The following is a 16811-nucleotide window of genomic DNA, read 5'->3' on the forward strand; positions in this document are numbered from 1 at the left end:
ACTGCCCATCACTAGTTCAAATAAAGTCCAGGTAGATGTCAGGGTTACCTTCAAGCAAGACAGACTTGAATTTAGATCCTAGCTGCATTTAATACTGGCTGTATAAATACAGTTCAGGCAAGTAACTTAACCAACCCCCAGTTTCTTTACCTCCGCAAAGGGCATCTCACTTCTTTCACGTGTGTATGAAAATTAAAGCAATAATGAATACTGCGAACACTGTGTAGGCCCGGGCATAAAGCAAGACCCTTTACGGCTTCAGTCCTTGATTTGGCACCATTTGGGCTGCAATTAAGTGTACAGTCATTTCATTATGAAATAAATGACACCTACAGCTAGCTTAAGCAAAAAAGGGGAATTTAGTAGCTTACATAATAGGGAAGTCCAGAGGTGGTACCACTTTCAGACATGACTAGGGCATCCATTTCATCTCGGCCTTTTTGTGTGTGCTGGCATCATACTGCAGTCCTGGGCTTTCCTCGCTGGTTGAGGGGGAGGATAAATTTGCTAGCTCCCTAAGTTCCCTCACCACTCAACAACCTCAAAGCCTGACTATCCCAGGGAAGACTGGTTCAGCTTGGGATGCATATGCTCCCTGCACACTGTGATGAATGGGATATGGAACAGGACTGAAGCCAAGGAAATAAGGACATAGGGCGTACAACACTTACAGGTGGCTACTAGAGGGAGGGGAAAGCAATAAGGCCTAGTAAGAACTCAGCAATTGCCCTGTCTCCAGGCTGGGCCCAGGGTCATGGTGGGTCAATCTGTTTCTGCTTTAAAAAACAAAACAAAAACCAAAAACAAACTTTATTTGACAAAAGACAAAATCAAAAGTTATTTACAGTAGTTTTTTGCTCAAATAATTCAACGGGATAACTGTCTTCTCCAGGTTTATCTCACAACCGAACCAAGCAGAGGCTGCCCCACCCCCAGCCTCCCCATCTTGCACAAGGGGGGAATGCCAACCAGAATTCAGCAGCATGGCTCCCTCACCCCTCACCACCTCTACCGCTCAGTGCACCACCCCAGCCCGACACACTTCCAGGGTCCCTTGCTAAAAGCATCTCCCAACAGTCACACTAGACCTGGGCTCACACATGTGGGTGGGGTAGAAGAAGCTGGGCAAACAGCAACTTCAACTAATTTTGAAGGTGCTATGTTCTTTCTTTCCCAGCTGGGCCTCAGGAGGGTGAGGATCCCTGATCCCCCTGGGACATGCAAGGAGGCAGTGGGGTGGCAAAAGAGAGAGCCTAGGAAACTTGCCCACTCAGAGCAAAGCTCCATCTCCTTAAATAACCAATCCCCATTCCCACAGCAATGGGTAGGCTGAGCTACTGAGAAGTTGGGTAGCCTCCCTGAAAACTTCAGGGATCATCCCAGAAAGGACAGAACACATGTTGCTGCCTTTCTTCTGGCCAGGTCCACCCAAGTCAGTCACTCCCCAGGAATCTCCCCCTTGTGTCTGACTTGGCAACTTCAGGAAACTACAGGCTGGGGGCTCCTGACTGGTCTTTTGGCCCAGTAACAATGTTATTCGGAACAAAAATATTTTGGCTAATAATAACCTAGGATTAGTGTTTCTTAGGATATATAAAAAGATGGGGCATATTGCTGTTGAATGCTGTCAGCAGTGAGACAGCAAAATAAAAAATGGGGAGCAGGGAGAAGAGTAAGACCAACTATGATTTGTTTCACTGTGAAGTTCAGGGCAGAGGCCTCTGCAACTCCAATTTAAAAAAAAGGTGCAACACAAAGACACAGTGAACAGGCTTCATAACTGATTTCCAGCCCCAGCCTCCTTAAAAGGCAGTTCCTCAGCAGCTGGGGGCACCATTCCTTACTTCTTCCAGGAATAGTTTCTTGCCACCATCGTGGGAAAAGCTGCCCACTTGAGTCGGCTACAGGGCTTCCTGACCAGTAGATGGCTCACTTCTCTCCAAGTAGGAGCTACCGGGAGCTTTTGACATTCTGGTCCCACTAATCCGTTCTTAAAGGTATTCAAAACTCAGGCTGCAGGGCGAAGCTTTCAAGGATAAAGAAGGGGAAAACATTAAAGAGGAAAAAAAAAAATCAACAACCAAAAAACCCACTGCCTTGGTCTAGCTTACTTCCCCCATTCCCCAAAATATAGTAAAAAAAAAAAATAAAAATAAAAACACCCCCCACCCCCCCAAAAAAAACCCCACCTCTCTGGTTTTATCATCCTTCTCTGCTCTGTGCTTAGAAGGTTTGGTCAGATTCTCTGTTGGACCCTCTCTTTATACTTAAGGCTTTATTCCCTTCTGTGCCTGATGCAGAAAAGCCAAAGCCCCAGATTTTTTTTTTCTTTTTTTGGTAAATCAAAACAACAATACAACAATGTTTTGGAATTGAGAGTTAGCTGGTCCCCAAAATAAAAATACTCCTTCCTTGTAAAACACCAGTTGCAGTGGTGCATGGTTCTCAGTTCATCAGACTCCATCACGCAACACACTCACTCCCCACACCTGGGCTAACTACTCCATTAATGCAAACCCCAGCAAAAAGGGAAAAATAAACACAAAGTTTAGTGAAAACCTAAACATTCAACTGGAGTCAGTTCTGTTACATCTTCTGGGTTCCTCTTCTCTTTTGTTCACACTTACGAACTTGGAATGTCCACACTTGGCTTAACAAAAAAGAGGCCCAGCTCAGGGGCATAGGTCTGAATGTAGTAGGTTTCCTGTGCCCAGCCTAGGAAAGCAGACTGGAACAAAGGTGTCCTGGGCATTCTCTGGAGAAGCAGCAGCAGCACCATGCCTGTCTCCGATCTCAGTCTCATCACTGAGGAGGCCTGGAGAAATGGCAGTCAGCAGAGAGGTCCCCATTGCAGTGCAGTGACACCAGCTGGCATCTCCCTGCTGAAGACCTCTGGACAGAGGAGATGACCCCGATGTTTGGCAGTGATCCAAAGAAAACCCTCTGTATGAAAGGGAACCAAAATGGAAACCCAGGACAGCTGGCTCGAGCCTCGAGCACCCCTTTTGGCAGATGCCTACTTGGGGTTTTCAGAGACTAAGGGGATAGGAGTGTGCAGTAAGGGGGGTGATGGGTCCTGCTGCTTCTGAAGCTCCATCTCAGCAGCCCTCTGTAGCGCCACCTCCACCAGCAGCTGGAAGCTACTGAAGTCCTCCTTGTCCTGCTCTGGGGGTGTGGGCGGTGGTGTGTTGAAGAGTCCACCTGTGGGGCTTCCGGCTTCAGCCCTGGTCAGTAGGGTGAGTGTGTTGCCAGGGCTCACCAGGGGCTTCCGAGGCTCCAGCTCCCCTTGTGGGAAGGGGGCTGCTGGCTTTTCCCCCTGGCCTGGGTGGAGTGGCATGGAGCACACAGACAAGGAGAGCACATTGGTGGGGGCCGGTACAGACACAGCCAGCACTGAGGGGCTGCTGCCACGGGGCAGGGCCACATCTGAGGCCTTACCCCCGCGGCGAGAGATGGTGAATTGGTTGGGGTCTTTGCCATCCTTCCGAAGCATGTCTGGTAGAAGCCGCCGCCGGGCGTTGATGAACCAGTTACATATCTGGAATGCGTAGGAGTCTGTGGTCAGTTCACTCAATCAAAACCAGCTATGAAGCACCTAAGTTCCTAGCCCCAAAAAAACACAGCAGCCAAACAACAGAGACACAATCCCAGCCCTCAGACACATTCGTGTTAGGAATTGAGAATTGAAGTCATCATACAAGTGAATATAAAATTGCAACTATGATTCAGCCAATGAAGGGAAGGTCCAGTGGAGGGGACAATAATGGGAAGACCCGATCTAGTCTTTGGGGACTCAGGATAGAACTGACAGAAGCAGGCAGGGCTTATCCCACTGGCCAGAACACCAGGAGAAACCACTAAAGGGCCTCAAGAGTGGCCTGACCTACATTTCACACTGTAGATTCTTCTCCTGACCCTTGTCTCTTCTTCCAGTTTATCAACAGATATTCACCAAGCAAGCACCAGCTGCTATAGGGGGCAAAGACAGGAACCTTCTCCCCCTTACCTCCTATGTGCTGGGATATTGGGAACTGTGTGGGCTGCAGTAATGCTTAACATTACTGTTTACTGAATGGATCAAAGGCCCAGCTTTCCTTAGGGCTCCTGTACCAGTTTCTTTCTACCCCTGCTTATCACCTTTCTCGGCCCATCCCCAGGACAAGCCCCTGGGTACCTTCTTTCTGTGGACTCTCTCTGCCTCTACCCAGCCAATCGGACAACCACCTATGACAGGAGCTGGTGCCTGCAGTTGGCATGGCTCCTTGCCCAGCAGGCTGCAGCTGTACCCATTCCACAGGTGCAAGGACCACTAGGCTCCTGGCCCTGTCAGGCTGGGAAAGATCCTGGTCAGGACAGATCCAGAGCCTGGTGGCTTCTCTTTCCTCTCCATTCCAGCCTGGTGTGGGGGGATTTTCATTCATTTTTCTTCATCTCTATGGTCTTCCCAGTACATGTGAGCACACACACAACACAAGTCATCAGCGACACTGGCTGACCTGAATGCTCTACAACTGCAGGGGAGCCCCAGAGAGAGGTAAGGCTGAACGGCTGGGCGCGGCAAAGGAAAGGAACAAGCACCTTTGATACCAAGTATCATGCCAGCCATCTCACTTGTGTTATGTTTTTTTTTTTTTAACGTTTATTTATTATTGAGAGACAGACACAGAGTGTGAGCAGGGGAGGGGCAGAGAGAGGGGGAGACACAGAATCCGAAGTAGGCTCCAGGCTCCGAGCTGTCAGCACAGAGCCCGATGTGGGGCTCGAACTCACAAACTTCGAGATCATGACCTGAGCCGAAGTCGGACGCTTAACTGACTGAGCCACCCTGGTGCCCCTCACTTGTGTTATGTTTAATCTGCATACAAGCCCGGAAGGCAGTGAGCAGTGTCCCTGAAGTACTAAAAAGGGAACCAAACTCTTGAAAGACAAAGAATTTGCCCAAAGTCACACAGACTCCAAGTGTAGAGCCAGGTCTCCTGGCTTTAGGGCCCCTATTGCTGCTCTTACTGTGCTTTGCTGTGCCTTACCAAACAGAACAGATAACTGAATAATCATGATCATAATCCTAAAACCAATCAGGTGCTGTTCTGAACATTTCTCATCTAATTACTCATTTATTCTATAGCTTATGAGACAGATTCTGTGATGATCACTTTATTTGAACCAGTGAACAGAAGCCCTGATCAGAGAGGGCTTCAGTAACTTGCTCAAGGTCACCAGTTTGAAGGCTGGACTCTGTTTCAAGCAATCCCCACTGCCAGGTGAAGAGACTGAAGCCTTCTCTGCTTGCTCAGATGCTACCATTTCTGCATCCTGCAGCTGCCTTCCCTGCTACCTGTGCTACCAGAGGATACTAAGCCTGCTCACCTTAGCTCTGCATGCAGGGGAGATGGTCAGGTCACAGTGACCTGGGTCAAGTGAAGTAGGGATGAGCATTTCTGTTGAGAAAGCAGTCTTGGGGAGGGGAGCTTAGGCGTTTACTAGCAGCTGTGTGGGCACCTAGCCCCTAGCTGCGCCTCCCATTTTGGCTTAGAATTCTGGGAAAAGAACAGCAGAAAAACACCCCCCCGCCCCCACATATACTTTTCCACATGCTCACCCTGGTCCACAGAAAACTTGGCAGCATACTGTCTGTTTTGTCTTCTCATCCGATAGAAATGCACAGCTGAGGGGGGCCGGGCAAGGGCAGGACGCCTGAGTGCACCACTAGTGCCAGCTGTGAGGGTAGGCTATCAGGATTCTCTGTAGCCCCTTCCAGCTGCCCAACCCATGCCCAAGTCAGGAAAAGAGTGTATTTGGCTTGCCCCCACTCAAGGTCCTTGGGGAGTTGGTAGGGAGAATGCCAAGGTGAATTCTGTCATTGATATGGCACAACACAGGCTGGGTGCCTGAAAGCCTCTCTCTACCATAAAACAGGGCCCTATCTGAAAGCCTGCTGTCCTGCCAGTATTTTTTTTTTTTTTTTTTTTTTTTTATCAGTGGCTGGGATGAAGAATGTGGGAGGAATCATTGTGGCAAATGGGAGTTGAGGGGGGGAGCACCAGGAAGCTGATGAAGGCCATGAGGATCAGAGGAGGGCCTTTGAAGAAGGCAACACAAGTGCTTTAATTTTAATGTCTTTTCAACTGTGAAAGAAACAAAAGGGAGTAAGTGAAGGGCATGGAAAAGACCTTCCCTAAACATCACTGTACCTTCAATGTGTGTTGTGACCACCCATACCCAGGTGTTCTTAAAGTCATGTGGCTATCAGAATCCCCTTGAGGGGGACTTAAAAAAGTAACTATCTTGGGGTGCCTGGCTCACTCAGCTGGAAGAGTATGCGACTCTTGATCTCCCCGGTTGTGAGTTTGAGCCCCACATTGGGTGTGGAGATTGTTTTAAAAAACAAACAAAACAAAAAAACACTATCTCTCATCTGCTCTATAGATCCAGTGATGGTGGCAGGATCAGGAATGTGTTTTTATTTTTATTTCTTTTAATGTTTATCTTTGAGAGAAAGAGAGTGTGAGCGCGCGTGAGCGTGGGGGAGGGGCAGAGAGAGGACTCAAACCCACGAACCAAGAGATCATGACCCGAGACAAAGTCTGCCGCTTAACTGACCTAGCCACCCAGGTGCCCCAGGAATGTGTATTTTTAAACAAGCTCCCCCAAGTTCTGCTTCCCCGGGCTCGGGAACCAATGGTTTAACCTCCCCCCTCCCTCACCCTCCCTCCAGCTTTGGGAAAGGCTTCTCTTAGGAAGCTGCATTTGAAGGGAGTCCAAATGGACTTCAAGGAATGGGGAGCTCAGCTGACCCCATATTGGTGTCTTTTTTTTTTATACCAATTACATTGGTAGTTAATTACACTGAATTCTTAGTTCACTAAATATTGTCTTCCCTCCCCACAGGACCCTACCCAAGGGCAGGGATAGTGCCTGTTCTACCAGTTTCCAGCACACAGGACAATCCCATCAGTAATAGAGTGAAAGAGTGGGGCCTGAGCCCCCTCTGCCAGGTTACCCTTCCCTCCCCAATAGGCAAACGGCCCCTGAGAACAGTCAGAAACCACAGCAATAAAGTGGGCTTATAGGGTGTCACAGGGACCAGTGAAAACCCTTCAAAAATGACTTTTTTTTTTTTGGTCTTACCCTCCCAATTGCCTAGCCCCAGGCCAGTACCAGCAAACCAGTTAGTTAAATGACTCATTGACTTGCTAATGAGATTGCTCCTGGGCCAGTTAAAGGAGACAATCAAAAGAGCTGTCCCCAGGGAGAGAGAAAACAAGCTTGGCAAAATGCTGATGCTTGTTGAAGCCAGGTGATTGGTACCAGGAGTGCATTAGAATATTTTCTTTTGTGGATATTTGCAAATGTTCTTAATAAACAGCAAAATTTTTAAAATTAAATATAGGAAAAAGAGATGCCTCCAGGGACTTAAGGCAATTTTTCCCAATTGAGGGGCCCCTACATTTCCTTACTTTTGAGGTCCTGCCTGTTGACATTTCCAGGACTTCTTCATTTTCCATCAATTCAACAATTATTTACTGAGCACCTACCAGATACCAGGCATTGAGCTAAACACTTGGGATCCAGTGATAAGTAAGACTTGGCGTCTGGAGTTTGGTGTGTTCTAAAAAGCAGTTATAGTTCATTGTCCAAATGCTGACTCAGTCCTGGTACTGTGGGAGCATACATCTCCTTTGAGGGTTGGGGGTCTCCCTGGTCAGTAGTGGGAACAAAGTGGTCTGGGGTACTGATCAGTGTGGCATGAATATGGGGGGAAGGGATGAGGCCCGCTCTGCAGACACGGTCAAGTAATATTGTCATTAGGTTGGTAAGACTCATTGAAGGGTTTGAAATAGAGTGACAAGTGGTGTAGGAAAGCCATATTATAGAAATATTTAAGGGGCGAATGTTTAGGATTTGGTGATTGACCAAATGAGCTGAGAAAGGGCAGTTGAGGGGAACCCCTTAGAAAGGGCAGGAGCCAGCTTGGAGAAGCTTTCCAATCGAGAAATCTGAGGTGCCTGTAAGACCACCAACCAGAGGTATATGGATAGGGGCCATTTGGGATTTATGGTATAGTTTCCACCAAGGGCCACATGGTCCCCACTGCTCCTTAACTCTCAGCATGACTCTAGAGCAGGGAGGCCACCAATGGAACCTTTCCCACCAGAACACGCCAGGATCCAGGTGCCCTTCCTCAGAAGTTTCCAAAAGCAAATCCTTGCCCCAGACCTGTATTTCTCTAAATGGGATCAGGGATATATCCTCCAGGGATCCACTAGTTCTCACAAGAAGGTTTAACTTTATGTTTCCATTCTGATCTCGAGTAGGAGCACCATGGCCTCTGGTAATCCAGACTTGCTCAACTCCAGAGTCTGTGCCTTTTTCATACTACAACACCACAGCCCAGTCAGCCAAACACCATCCCTACCTACCGTTTTACATTAATGCAGTTAGATAGAGTCTCATTGGTTTGATATTTATTTACTTTGGAAAACTGGTTATTTTACAATTTATAGGAGCAAAAGCAAGAAGTTTTTTTTTTTTTTTAACCCAGTTTTATGTTTGTATGTGCTTAAACGATAATGATAATAAAAATGTTTCAAGTCAACATGACAGGAGGAAGCGGGTCCATGAAAAATAACTTCTTTAAAAGAAACTGGCATATTACTCAGATATAAGAAACAGTGACCCTGACAAAAAGCAATTTCAATACAGTATGATGTGTGGTTTGACAGCACAGGTATGAGGTGTACCAGGAATACACAGCAGTGGCCTCAAAGCCAGGCAAAGAATGCTTTCATGAGGAAATGCTTAAATGGAGTGTGCCAGTTCAGAAAAGTCAGGAAGAAGCCACAGGAGAAGGCTCAGAGGCACAGAGGTCCGAAGGTTCACAGGTCTCAGAGAAAGGAAGGACTGAGAGATGAGGCTGATGAGCTCTTGAGTTTAGACTCTATCCAGAGGACAATGGGATCCATGGAGTGTATGACATAATCAGATTTATACTTGTGTGTTCAAGAGAATGGGCTGAGGGGAACATTTCTCTACTTGTTAGATGTTAGATAAGATGCTGTTCATTTCATGAACCGATTAGTAAACCCAATTCATGGGGCGCCTGGGTAGCTCAGTCAGTTAAGCATCAGACTTTGGCTCAGGTCATGATCTCACGGTTTCATGAGTTCAAGCCCGCCTCGGAGTCTGTGCTGACAACGTGGAGCCTCCTTGAGATTCTCCCTCTCTCTCCCCTGCTCAAGCTGTCTCTGTCTCTCTGAAAAATAAATAAACTTAAAAAAAAAAAGAGAGAGAGAGAGGTGAGAATAGACTGAGGGAAAAAGGCTGGAGGCAGAAGACCAGCAAAGAGCCTATCTAAGTAATCCTGGTTCTCAGGTTCCAGCCTTTGGCCTGTGTTGTTCTACATCTCGTAGTTCAAGTCCACTTCTTCTGGGAGGCCTTTTGAAGCTCCAGACTGGCTTAGAAGCCCTGCCTGGGTCTCTGCTGCCTTTGTCCCAGCAGTGATCACTTTTTGCAAACACCAATGGCTAGGTCTTCCCTAAATTTCCCATCCTAGACTAGATATTCCTTGAAGGTAGGGATGTGTCTGGTTCCTTTCTGGGATCTCAACTGTAGTTGGGAGTGCTCAGTGGTATACCATGAAATACTAGGCACTGCTACTAGACATGTGGGGTCAGTCCAAGACCTATGATCTAGGAGAGATGAGGATAAGAGCAGAAACACCCACTCTGTGCTCACTTCACAGTGAGCCTTGAATTCGTCTTCTCCGTTCCTCCCCCTTATGGGCTATGAAAGTGCCAACAATCATCTCCCTTTCTCAGTTGAGGAAATGAGGCTCAGGAAAAGGCAGTGGACCTGGCCAACGTCCAGGCTTCCTCTTGTGGAGAAGATGGGATCTGAGTCAGGGTCTGTAATTCTAGAGCCTTTCTTGCAGACTCCCATTAACCACTACCCAGAAAGTATAAAGTCAGGTGACAGGAGTTCTAAGGGCTGAATACTCACCATGAGGCATCATGGAGGAGGGATGGGAGCTGGGAAGAGATGGGAGGTTCAGAGTATAGAGTCAGGGAAGGAGGGAGAGACAGCATCATAGATTGAAGTAATAGGCTAGGAAAAGACAGAGGTAGAACAGGTGGCAGAGGGGCTTAGGGTGAGGCTTAGCTGGCTCATGACGGAAGCACTGGGGTCCAGTGGGGTAGGGGGTGGGCCTTCGTTAGGCTGAGGGACTGCTCTGTGTCTCTCAGGTAGGTGAGAGCCAAACTGGAAGCAAAGTAGTGGTAGTCCAGGGTGTCCTGCCTCAGCACTTTGAAAACAGAACCACACCTACATATCAGCAGTTGGGGCAGTTCAAAGGAGATAATACCTTGCACTCTGACAAAAAGTAGATAACACAATTTTCAGATACGCTCATGTGCAAGGTTTACAAAGCACTTACTTTGTTTCTCTTTCTTTTTTATTTTATTTTATTTATTTATTTATTTTAAATTTTTTTTTTCAACGTTTTTTATTTATTTTTGGGACAGAGAGAGACAGAGCATGAACGGGGGAGGGGCAGAGAGAGAGAGAGACACAGAATCGGAAACAGGCTCCAGGCTCTGAGCCATCTGCCCAGAGCCTGACGCGGGGCTCGAACTCACGGACCGCGAGATCGTGACCTGGCTGAAGTCGGACGCTTAACCGACTGCGCCACCCAGGTGCCCCTCTCTTTCTTTTTTAAAGTTTATATATTATTTTGACAGAGACAGTGCGAGTGGGGGAGGGGCAGAGAGAGAGAGGGTGACAGAGAGAATCCTAAGCAGGCTCCGCACTGTAAGCTGGGAGCCTGATTTGGGGCTTGAACTCAAGGAAACTGTGGGATCATGACCTGAGCCAAAACCAAGAGTCAGACACTTAACTGACTAAGCCACCAGGTGCCCCTATTTTCTTTCTTTCTTCTTTTTTTTTTTTTTTTTTAAAGATTTTATTAAAAAAAATTTTTTTAACGCTCATTATTTATTTATTTATTTATTTTTAACGTTTTATTTATTTTTGAGACAGAGAGAGACAGAGCATCAACGGAGGAGGGGCAGAGAGAGAGGGAGACACAGAATCTGAAGCAGGCTCCAGGCTCTGAGCCATCAGCCCAGAGCCCGACGCGGGGCTCGAACTCACAGACCGCGAGATCGTGATCTGAGCCGAAGTCGGACGCCCAACCGAGCCACCCAGGCGCCCCAACGTTCGTTTATTTTTGAGAGAGAGACACACACACACACAGACAGACAGAGTGCAAGCAGGGGAGGTGCAGAGAGGGAGACACAGAATCCAAAGCAGGCTCTAGGCTCTGAGCCGTCAGTGCAAAGCCCAACATGGGCCTCCAACCCATGAGCTGTGAGATCATGACCTGAGCCGAAGTTGGATGCTTAACTGACTGAGCCAACTAGGTGCCTCAAGATTTTTGGGGCACTCTCTCCCTCTCTCTCTGCCCTACCCCCGCTCGTGCTCTGTCTTTCTCTTTCTCTCTCTCTCAAAAATAAATAAACGTTAACAAAAATTTTTTAAAAATTTATTTTTAAGTAATCTCTATACCCAACCTGGGGCTCGAACTCACAACCCCAAGATCAAGAGTCGCACATTCCACTGGCTGAGCCAGCCAGTCAGCACTTTCACATCCAATTCTGAATCTGCTCCTTATTAACAATTCAGGCAGGGGAAGATTCTAATCCCCACTTTACAGATGAGAGAAATCAAGATGTCTACAGCTCCTATGTAGCAGAACTGGGTTTTGAACCCAGAACCTCTGAATTCTCTGCCCTTTCCTTGACCGTGATCCCAACTCATTTTTTAACCACACTGCAGACCACTAGCTGCCTTTTTACAACCAAGTCACTATCCAAACACTGCTCTGGGGCTGGAGGCCAAATCCCAAACACTCAATGCCTTCTAGCCTTCCATGGCCTTCATTGTTAATGACATCAAGACTTTAATAATGACGCCTTGCCTCTTCAGAACTCTCCAAAACTGATATCTAGCTCAAGGACTTCATGTCACTGTCTTCCCGTGAGGCAGGGAGGGGGAGGGGGGTGGAGGTAGTTCCTATGGGGTCACAAAGTGCATTAGTGACAGGGCTTAGACAGGACTAGAACCCAGGTCTCCCGCTGCTTGCTTCTTACCTGCAGCACTGACAGGTTGGTCTGTCCAGAAAGGCTCAGCTTCTCCTGTTCTGAGGGGTAGGCGTTGTAGCGATGCAAGTACAGCCAGTCCCGGAGGATCTTCACTGACTCTTTGGGCAGGTTCCCTCTGCGCTTCCTCTTGCCTGCCAGGGAGAGGAGGCCTTCATCCTCACCCAGATCACTGTCTGACATGGTGTCTAGGGGCTAGGCTGGACCTTGGGCAAGCCTGGAACAAGTGACAAAGGGGATGGGGACATTATTACCACACATTGCCTCTCACCCTTTCCCTGTCCCCAAACACATCATTATTAGAACTTGGGACACCAGAAATGGGGGAATAGCAAATCAAAGTCTCAGGCTATACTATGGCCTGGGCAACCTAGAAGGGATGAGTCCAAGATGCCTCCATTTCACGGGGCCAGTAGATGACTACTGAAGTAAATGGCAGCTTATTAATAAGCAGTACTGGACTAGAAATAATTATAGCTACCACTGGAGTCTGTTTTCCATGCTCTGTACTGAGCACTTCACACTTATTATCTCATTCAATCCTCACAAAGCCCTTGTTAAGAGAGATACTACTATTGTCATTTTATAAGTAAGATAACCAAGGCCCAGAGAGAAAGCCCTTAACTTAAACAGGTGCCATGAGATCCAGTAATTTCACTCCTAGGCATCTTCCAAAGAGAAATGAAAAACTTATGTTCACACAAAGCCTTCAACAGAAATGTTTACAGCAACGTTACTCGTAATAGCCAGAAGGTGGAAACAACCCAAGTGTCCATCGACGGAGGAATGGATAAGCAAAAATGTAGTCCATCCACACAGTGGAATATTATTTGGCCACAAAAAGTTGCTAAGTCCTGATCCACATTACAGTGTGGATGAGCCTTGAAAATATGCTAAGTGAAAGAAGCAAGTCACAAAGAACACATATGATTCCAACTTAATGAAATATTTAGAAGAGGCTGGACAGGAAGAGAAGGATGATAGCTAAAGGGGTATGGAGTTTCTTTTTAAGGTGATAAAAATGTTCTACAATTGACAGTGGTGGTAGCTACATAGTTGTGAATATACTAAACCATTACTTGTTTGCTTTAAATGGGTAAGTTGTATGGTATGGGAGTTACATCTCAAGAAAACTGTTATGAAAAAAAAAATTACAACTCCAGGATATGGTATGGAAATATGGTTTGGACCAAGGTTTGCCACCATCACCAACCAACTCCTCTCAGACCTCCGAAGTCTATACCATCTTGCTGCCCAGGTCTGGAAAGTCTATTAATCACCATGTCCCTACAGCAATCCACATAACATTTACTGCACCTACTGTGTACCATGCAGAGAAGAGTGTTGAGTCATCCCTATTGGTTGTCTCAGACATTCTCCTTTGTCATCTAAGCCCCTGGCTTGGTCCATGAATCAACTCCTCAAAAATTCAGATAAATGAGCAAGGCTGGGCTCTGGTTTTCCCATCTTGGCTATGTGACCTTGGCAAGTATGCTCTCCTCTCTGGGCTTGAGCCCCCTCTTCACCTGTCAAATGAAGGAAGGTGTTTCCCTAGACAACCCAACTCAGTTGCTCATCCCCCTGACAAACTTCTTGTTCACACATGCAAAAGAGATTTACATTTTAAAACCAAAAGTTCCAGGGCAAGCTAATGCCAGAATCTGGAGGCTCCTCCCTCCTCAGCCTTTTAACAGCTACCCAGCAGGCTGGGCCAACAGACTCTGGCATCTCCCAGGTTTTGTTTCCTCGACTTGGGCCAGAGCCCAGATATCTGGGCTGGCTAGGCCAGGCTTTCGAGGGAAGGGTCTACCCTCCCAGCCAGGCCACCTGGAGGTGAGACAGGCATTGGTTAGAGGTGCCACTCCTCAGAGAACACCAAGAGCAGGCTGCTTTCTGAAGTCAAGTTTCTGAGGTCTAGCTGGCTAGGGCAGCTGGGATCTGGGCTCGGGGATGCAGCTCTGGCAAGCTATGAGAAGTTTACTCAGGGTTATCTGTACAAATTCCACCCTGGCTACCAGCCAAGTCCCAGTCTGCAGGGTTCCCGAAGTGGCCCACGGAGATGACCCTTCAGTCTACACAGACCTCTCTCCACTGGTGTCCTGCACTCCAGTTTACAATCCCGGAGGTTCCAACATACACCGCCCCCCACCCCCAACGAGACAGACACACACGCCCTCACCACCAGGCAACCTTCTTAACAGCGCTGAGATAACAGGCACCAAACCATCGCTGAGCTCCTAGAACCACCATGATTTTCACCGACAAACACAGCACCCACATAGTTTACTGAATCCCACGTCCAGCACGAACAACTGGTACCCACGACACAGCCCAATTCCTGGATACATGCCTACCCACAAACTCCAACCGACCCGCCCACCCACGAACTCTGGGGAAACTCCAAACGTCATCACACCAGCGATCAATTCTTACCCCAACTGGCCTGTGGCAGCACCCTCACGACACGACACCGGGTGCACCCTCCTACACACTCCACGACGCCGACCTGCGGCCACTCCCGAACGAACTTTCTGACAACTCCCACAGCTCGCCCCGACACTCCCCCGGCCGCGCACTCAAGCTGCATTCCCAGCAGTTCACACAAAGCGCGCAGCCTCCCCCGCGGCCCAGACCTAGTCGGAGCACATGGCTCCCGGGGCGGCGGGGAATCGGCCTGCGCTAGGGGCGCCTGCACCCCTCAGCCCCCTACCCCGCGCCAGACTCGGCACCCCCGCTTCCCCTCGGACCCGAAATGTGGTGGGGCGGGGGCTCTGGAAGAAAGAAAACTCACGTGTCTGTCCCGGGGCAGGAAAAAGTTTGGTTCCCACCCCCTTCCCCCGCCGCTCGGCGCTGGCTGACTCTTCGGGGCGCGGGGATGGCCGAGCCTGCGCGCTCGGCTTTGTGCTCCGAACTCGGCCCGGAGGGGGAGGGGAGGGGGCTGGGCTCCCACCTCCGCACCGCCCCCCCCCAGCCCTGCGCCCAGACTCCATGTTGGCCGCCCCCTGCCCGGGAGACTGCGCGCTTCCTCAGCGGGAGGCTCGGCTCACGCTCTGCTGGCCCGAGGGTCCGGACGCACACAAACTTTCTTCGGGTCGCCGGCCCCACGCGCCTGGCTTCTTTGGCCCGCCTGGGAGTGACAGATGCCTCCGAGACAGACTTTCCTTTGTTCCAGGAAAGGGGAACTCGCGCGGGCTCCCCAGCCCCCCAGCCCCGGGCCCTTCTCGCTGCCCCCACCCGCAGCTGTCACTCTCGACGGCCCCCACCTCGGCTCGGCCGCGGCGGGGGGTGGGGGGGCACTGCCGGCGGTTAGCAACGTGCACTTTTTAAACCAAACAAACCCGCCCCCCGCGCGCTCACCCCGGCCCGGGGCAGGGGCGGCCCTCTCACAGGCTGGGATCGTAAGGAGCTGGGCCCCCCAGAAGGGCCCCGAGAGAGCTTCCAACCGGGGGGGAATGGGACAGTCCCCCCCCACCGGCCCCCGCTCGCACCCCGCAGTCGGGGCTCACAAACACCTGAGCTCACACACCCACACTCTCAAGCGCCAGGACGACGCCCCCTCCCCCGCCCGGCCGAGAAAAAGAAACTTTCCAAGTTGTCCGCGCGTCCCCCGCCCGCCTCTGTCTCCCTCCTGCGCCCCGCACTGACTTTTCGGAGCGGCTTTTCCGTCCACGCGGCCCCGGGCTTGGTCCCGGGCGTCCTGGCAGGGGGCGGGGGGCGCCGGGAGAGCGCGCCGCGTACCTGCCGGGCCTGACACTCGGCCTGACAGCTCGCGGCTGGAAAGCACCTCGCGGCCTGACGTCAGATCCCCTCTCCTCCCCCCCCCCCCCCCGCGCTTTCCTCGCCCTCCCCCACCCGCCGGGAGGGAGAAAACAAACTTTGTGCGGAGCTCGGCGAGCTACGCCCACCTCCCGCGGGGCGGGCTGTCGGCGGCCAGGGGCTTCGTCCCGCCCACCGCTCCCGGAGGGGGCGGGGCCGGGAGGGCACCTTCTTCCTGCGCCCACCCCCACCCTCAGGAATGCCACATGGCCTCTGAGGAGGAGTGGTGGGAACCCTTCCTCCGGAGAGTCCGCTTGGGGGCAGGAAGTGGCCCGTTCCTTCTTTCGTAGAGCGTTTCCGGAGCGCCTACTGTGTGCTCGGCGCTGGGAGTGCGGGCCGTTACGGAGGGGAGAAGTCATGCAAAACCTGACGCGTGTGGGAACGCTCCCTCCGCCACATCTCCCCCCGGCGGTGGAATTGTTCCCATTGCACCGAGAGGAAACTGAGGCCCGGTTAGTCCGGGGATTTCCTCCTAGCTGGTGAGGACCTGGCTCTGAATGCGACGCCTCTTTCTGCCCTCAGTGGCCGGTAGAGTCGGGTAGAAGGCTGCCTGGGACACAACCCCAAAGCACGTAGCTCCTGGGTCTAGGACACGAGTGGCGGCCAGAGGTAAAAACAGCGCTTAAGGAGTGTTTGTAACACAGCGATGGCGAGCGAGACCCCTGGTGTGTACCATCCCGACTAATCCTTGGGTTATGGGGTTGGTCCTGTTAACGAATCCGCTCCTGGTTTACCCATGAGCTGCAGAGGCCTCTAGACTTGGCTTCTTGTCACACAGTCAGCTAGTGTCATTCAGCCCAGGAGGGTCGGACAGCGGAGCCCAGCCCTTTGCCCACTGAG

At 50.3% G+C, this 16811-nt stretch overlaps 1 protein-coding gene and 1 long non-coding RNA gene across 6 annotated transcripts in view; one reads left to right on the plus strand and one right to left on the minus strand.

Annotated features, from left to right (window-relative positions):
• Positions 1–795: 795 nt before the first annotated feature.
• TGIF2 (TGFB induced factor homeobox 2) lies at positions 796–16104 on the minus strand. Of its 5 annotated transcripts, none has more exons than XM_042931048.1 (3): positions 16031–16104; positions 12147–12372; positions 796–3538 (listed from the first exon to the last, which is right to left on the minus strand). In XM_042931048.1, the coding sequence occupies exons 2-3, from the start codon at positions 12336–12338 to the stop codon at positions 3017–3019; spliced, it is 714 nt and encodes a 237-aa protein (XP_042786982.1). In that variant the 5' UTR covers positions 12339–12372; positions 16031–16104; the 3' UTR covers positions 796–3016. The 5 variants fall into 5 exon arrangements, with proteins under 5 accessions (XP_042786982.1, XP_042786980.1, XP_042786984.1 ...); XM_042931046.1 differs by lacking the exon at positions 16031–16104 and adding an exon at positions 15801–15953; XM_042931050.1 differs by lacking the exon at positions 16031–16104 and adding an exon at positions 15894–15943.
• The window catches only part of LOC122215593, a 49190-nt gene continuing 48422 nt past the window's right edge, over positions 16044–16811 (plus strand). Inside the window, exon 1 of the long non-coding RNA XR_006200469.1 lies at positions 16044–16636. This is a non-coding gene — a long non-coding RNA (uncharacterized LOC122215593). The remainder of the gene's footprint in view (positions 16637–16811) is intronic.

Source organism: Panthera leo, chromosome A3 (assembly GCF_018350215.1).
Source record: "Panthera leo isolate Ple1 chromosome A3, P.leo_Ple1_pat1.1, whole genome shotgun sequence".
Classification (NCBI taxonomy): domain Eukaryota; kingdom Metazoa; phylum Chordata; class Mammalia; order Carnivora; family Felidae; genus Panthera; species Panthera leo.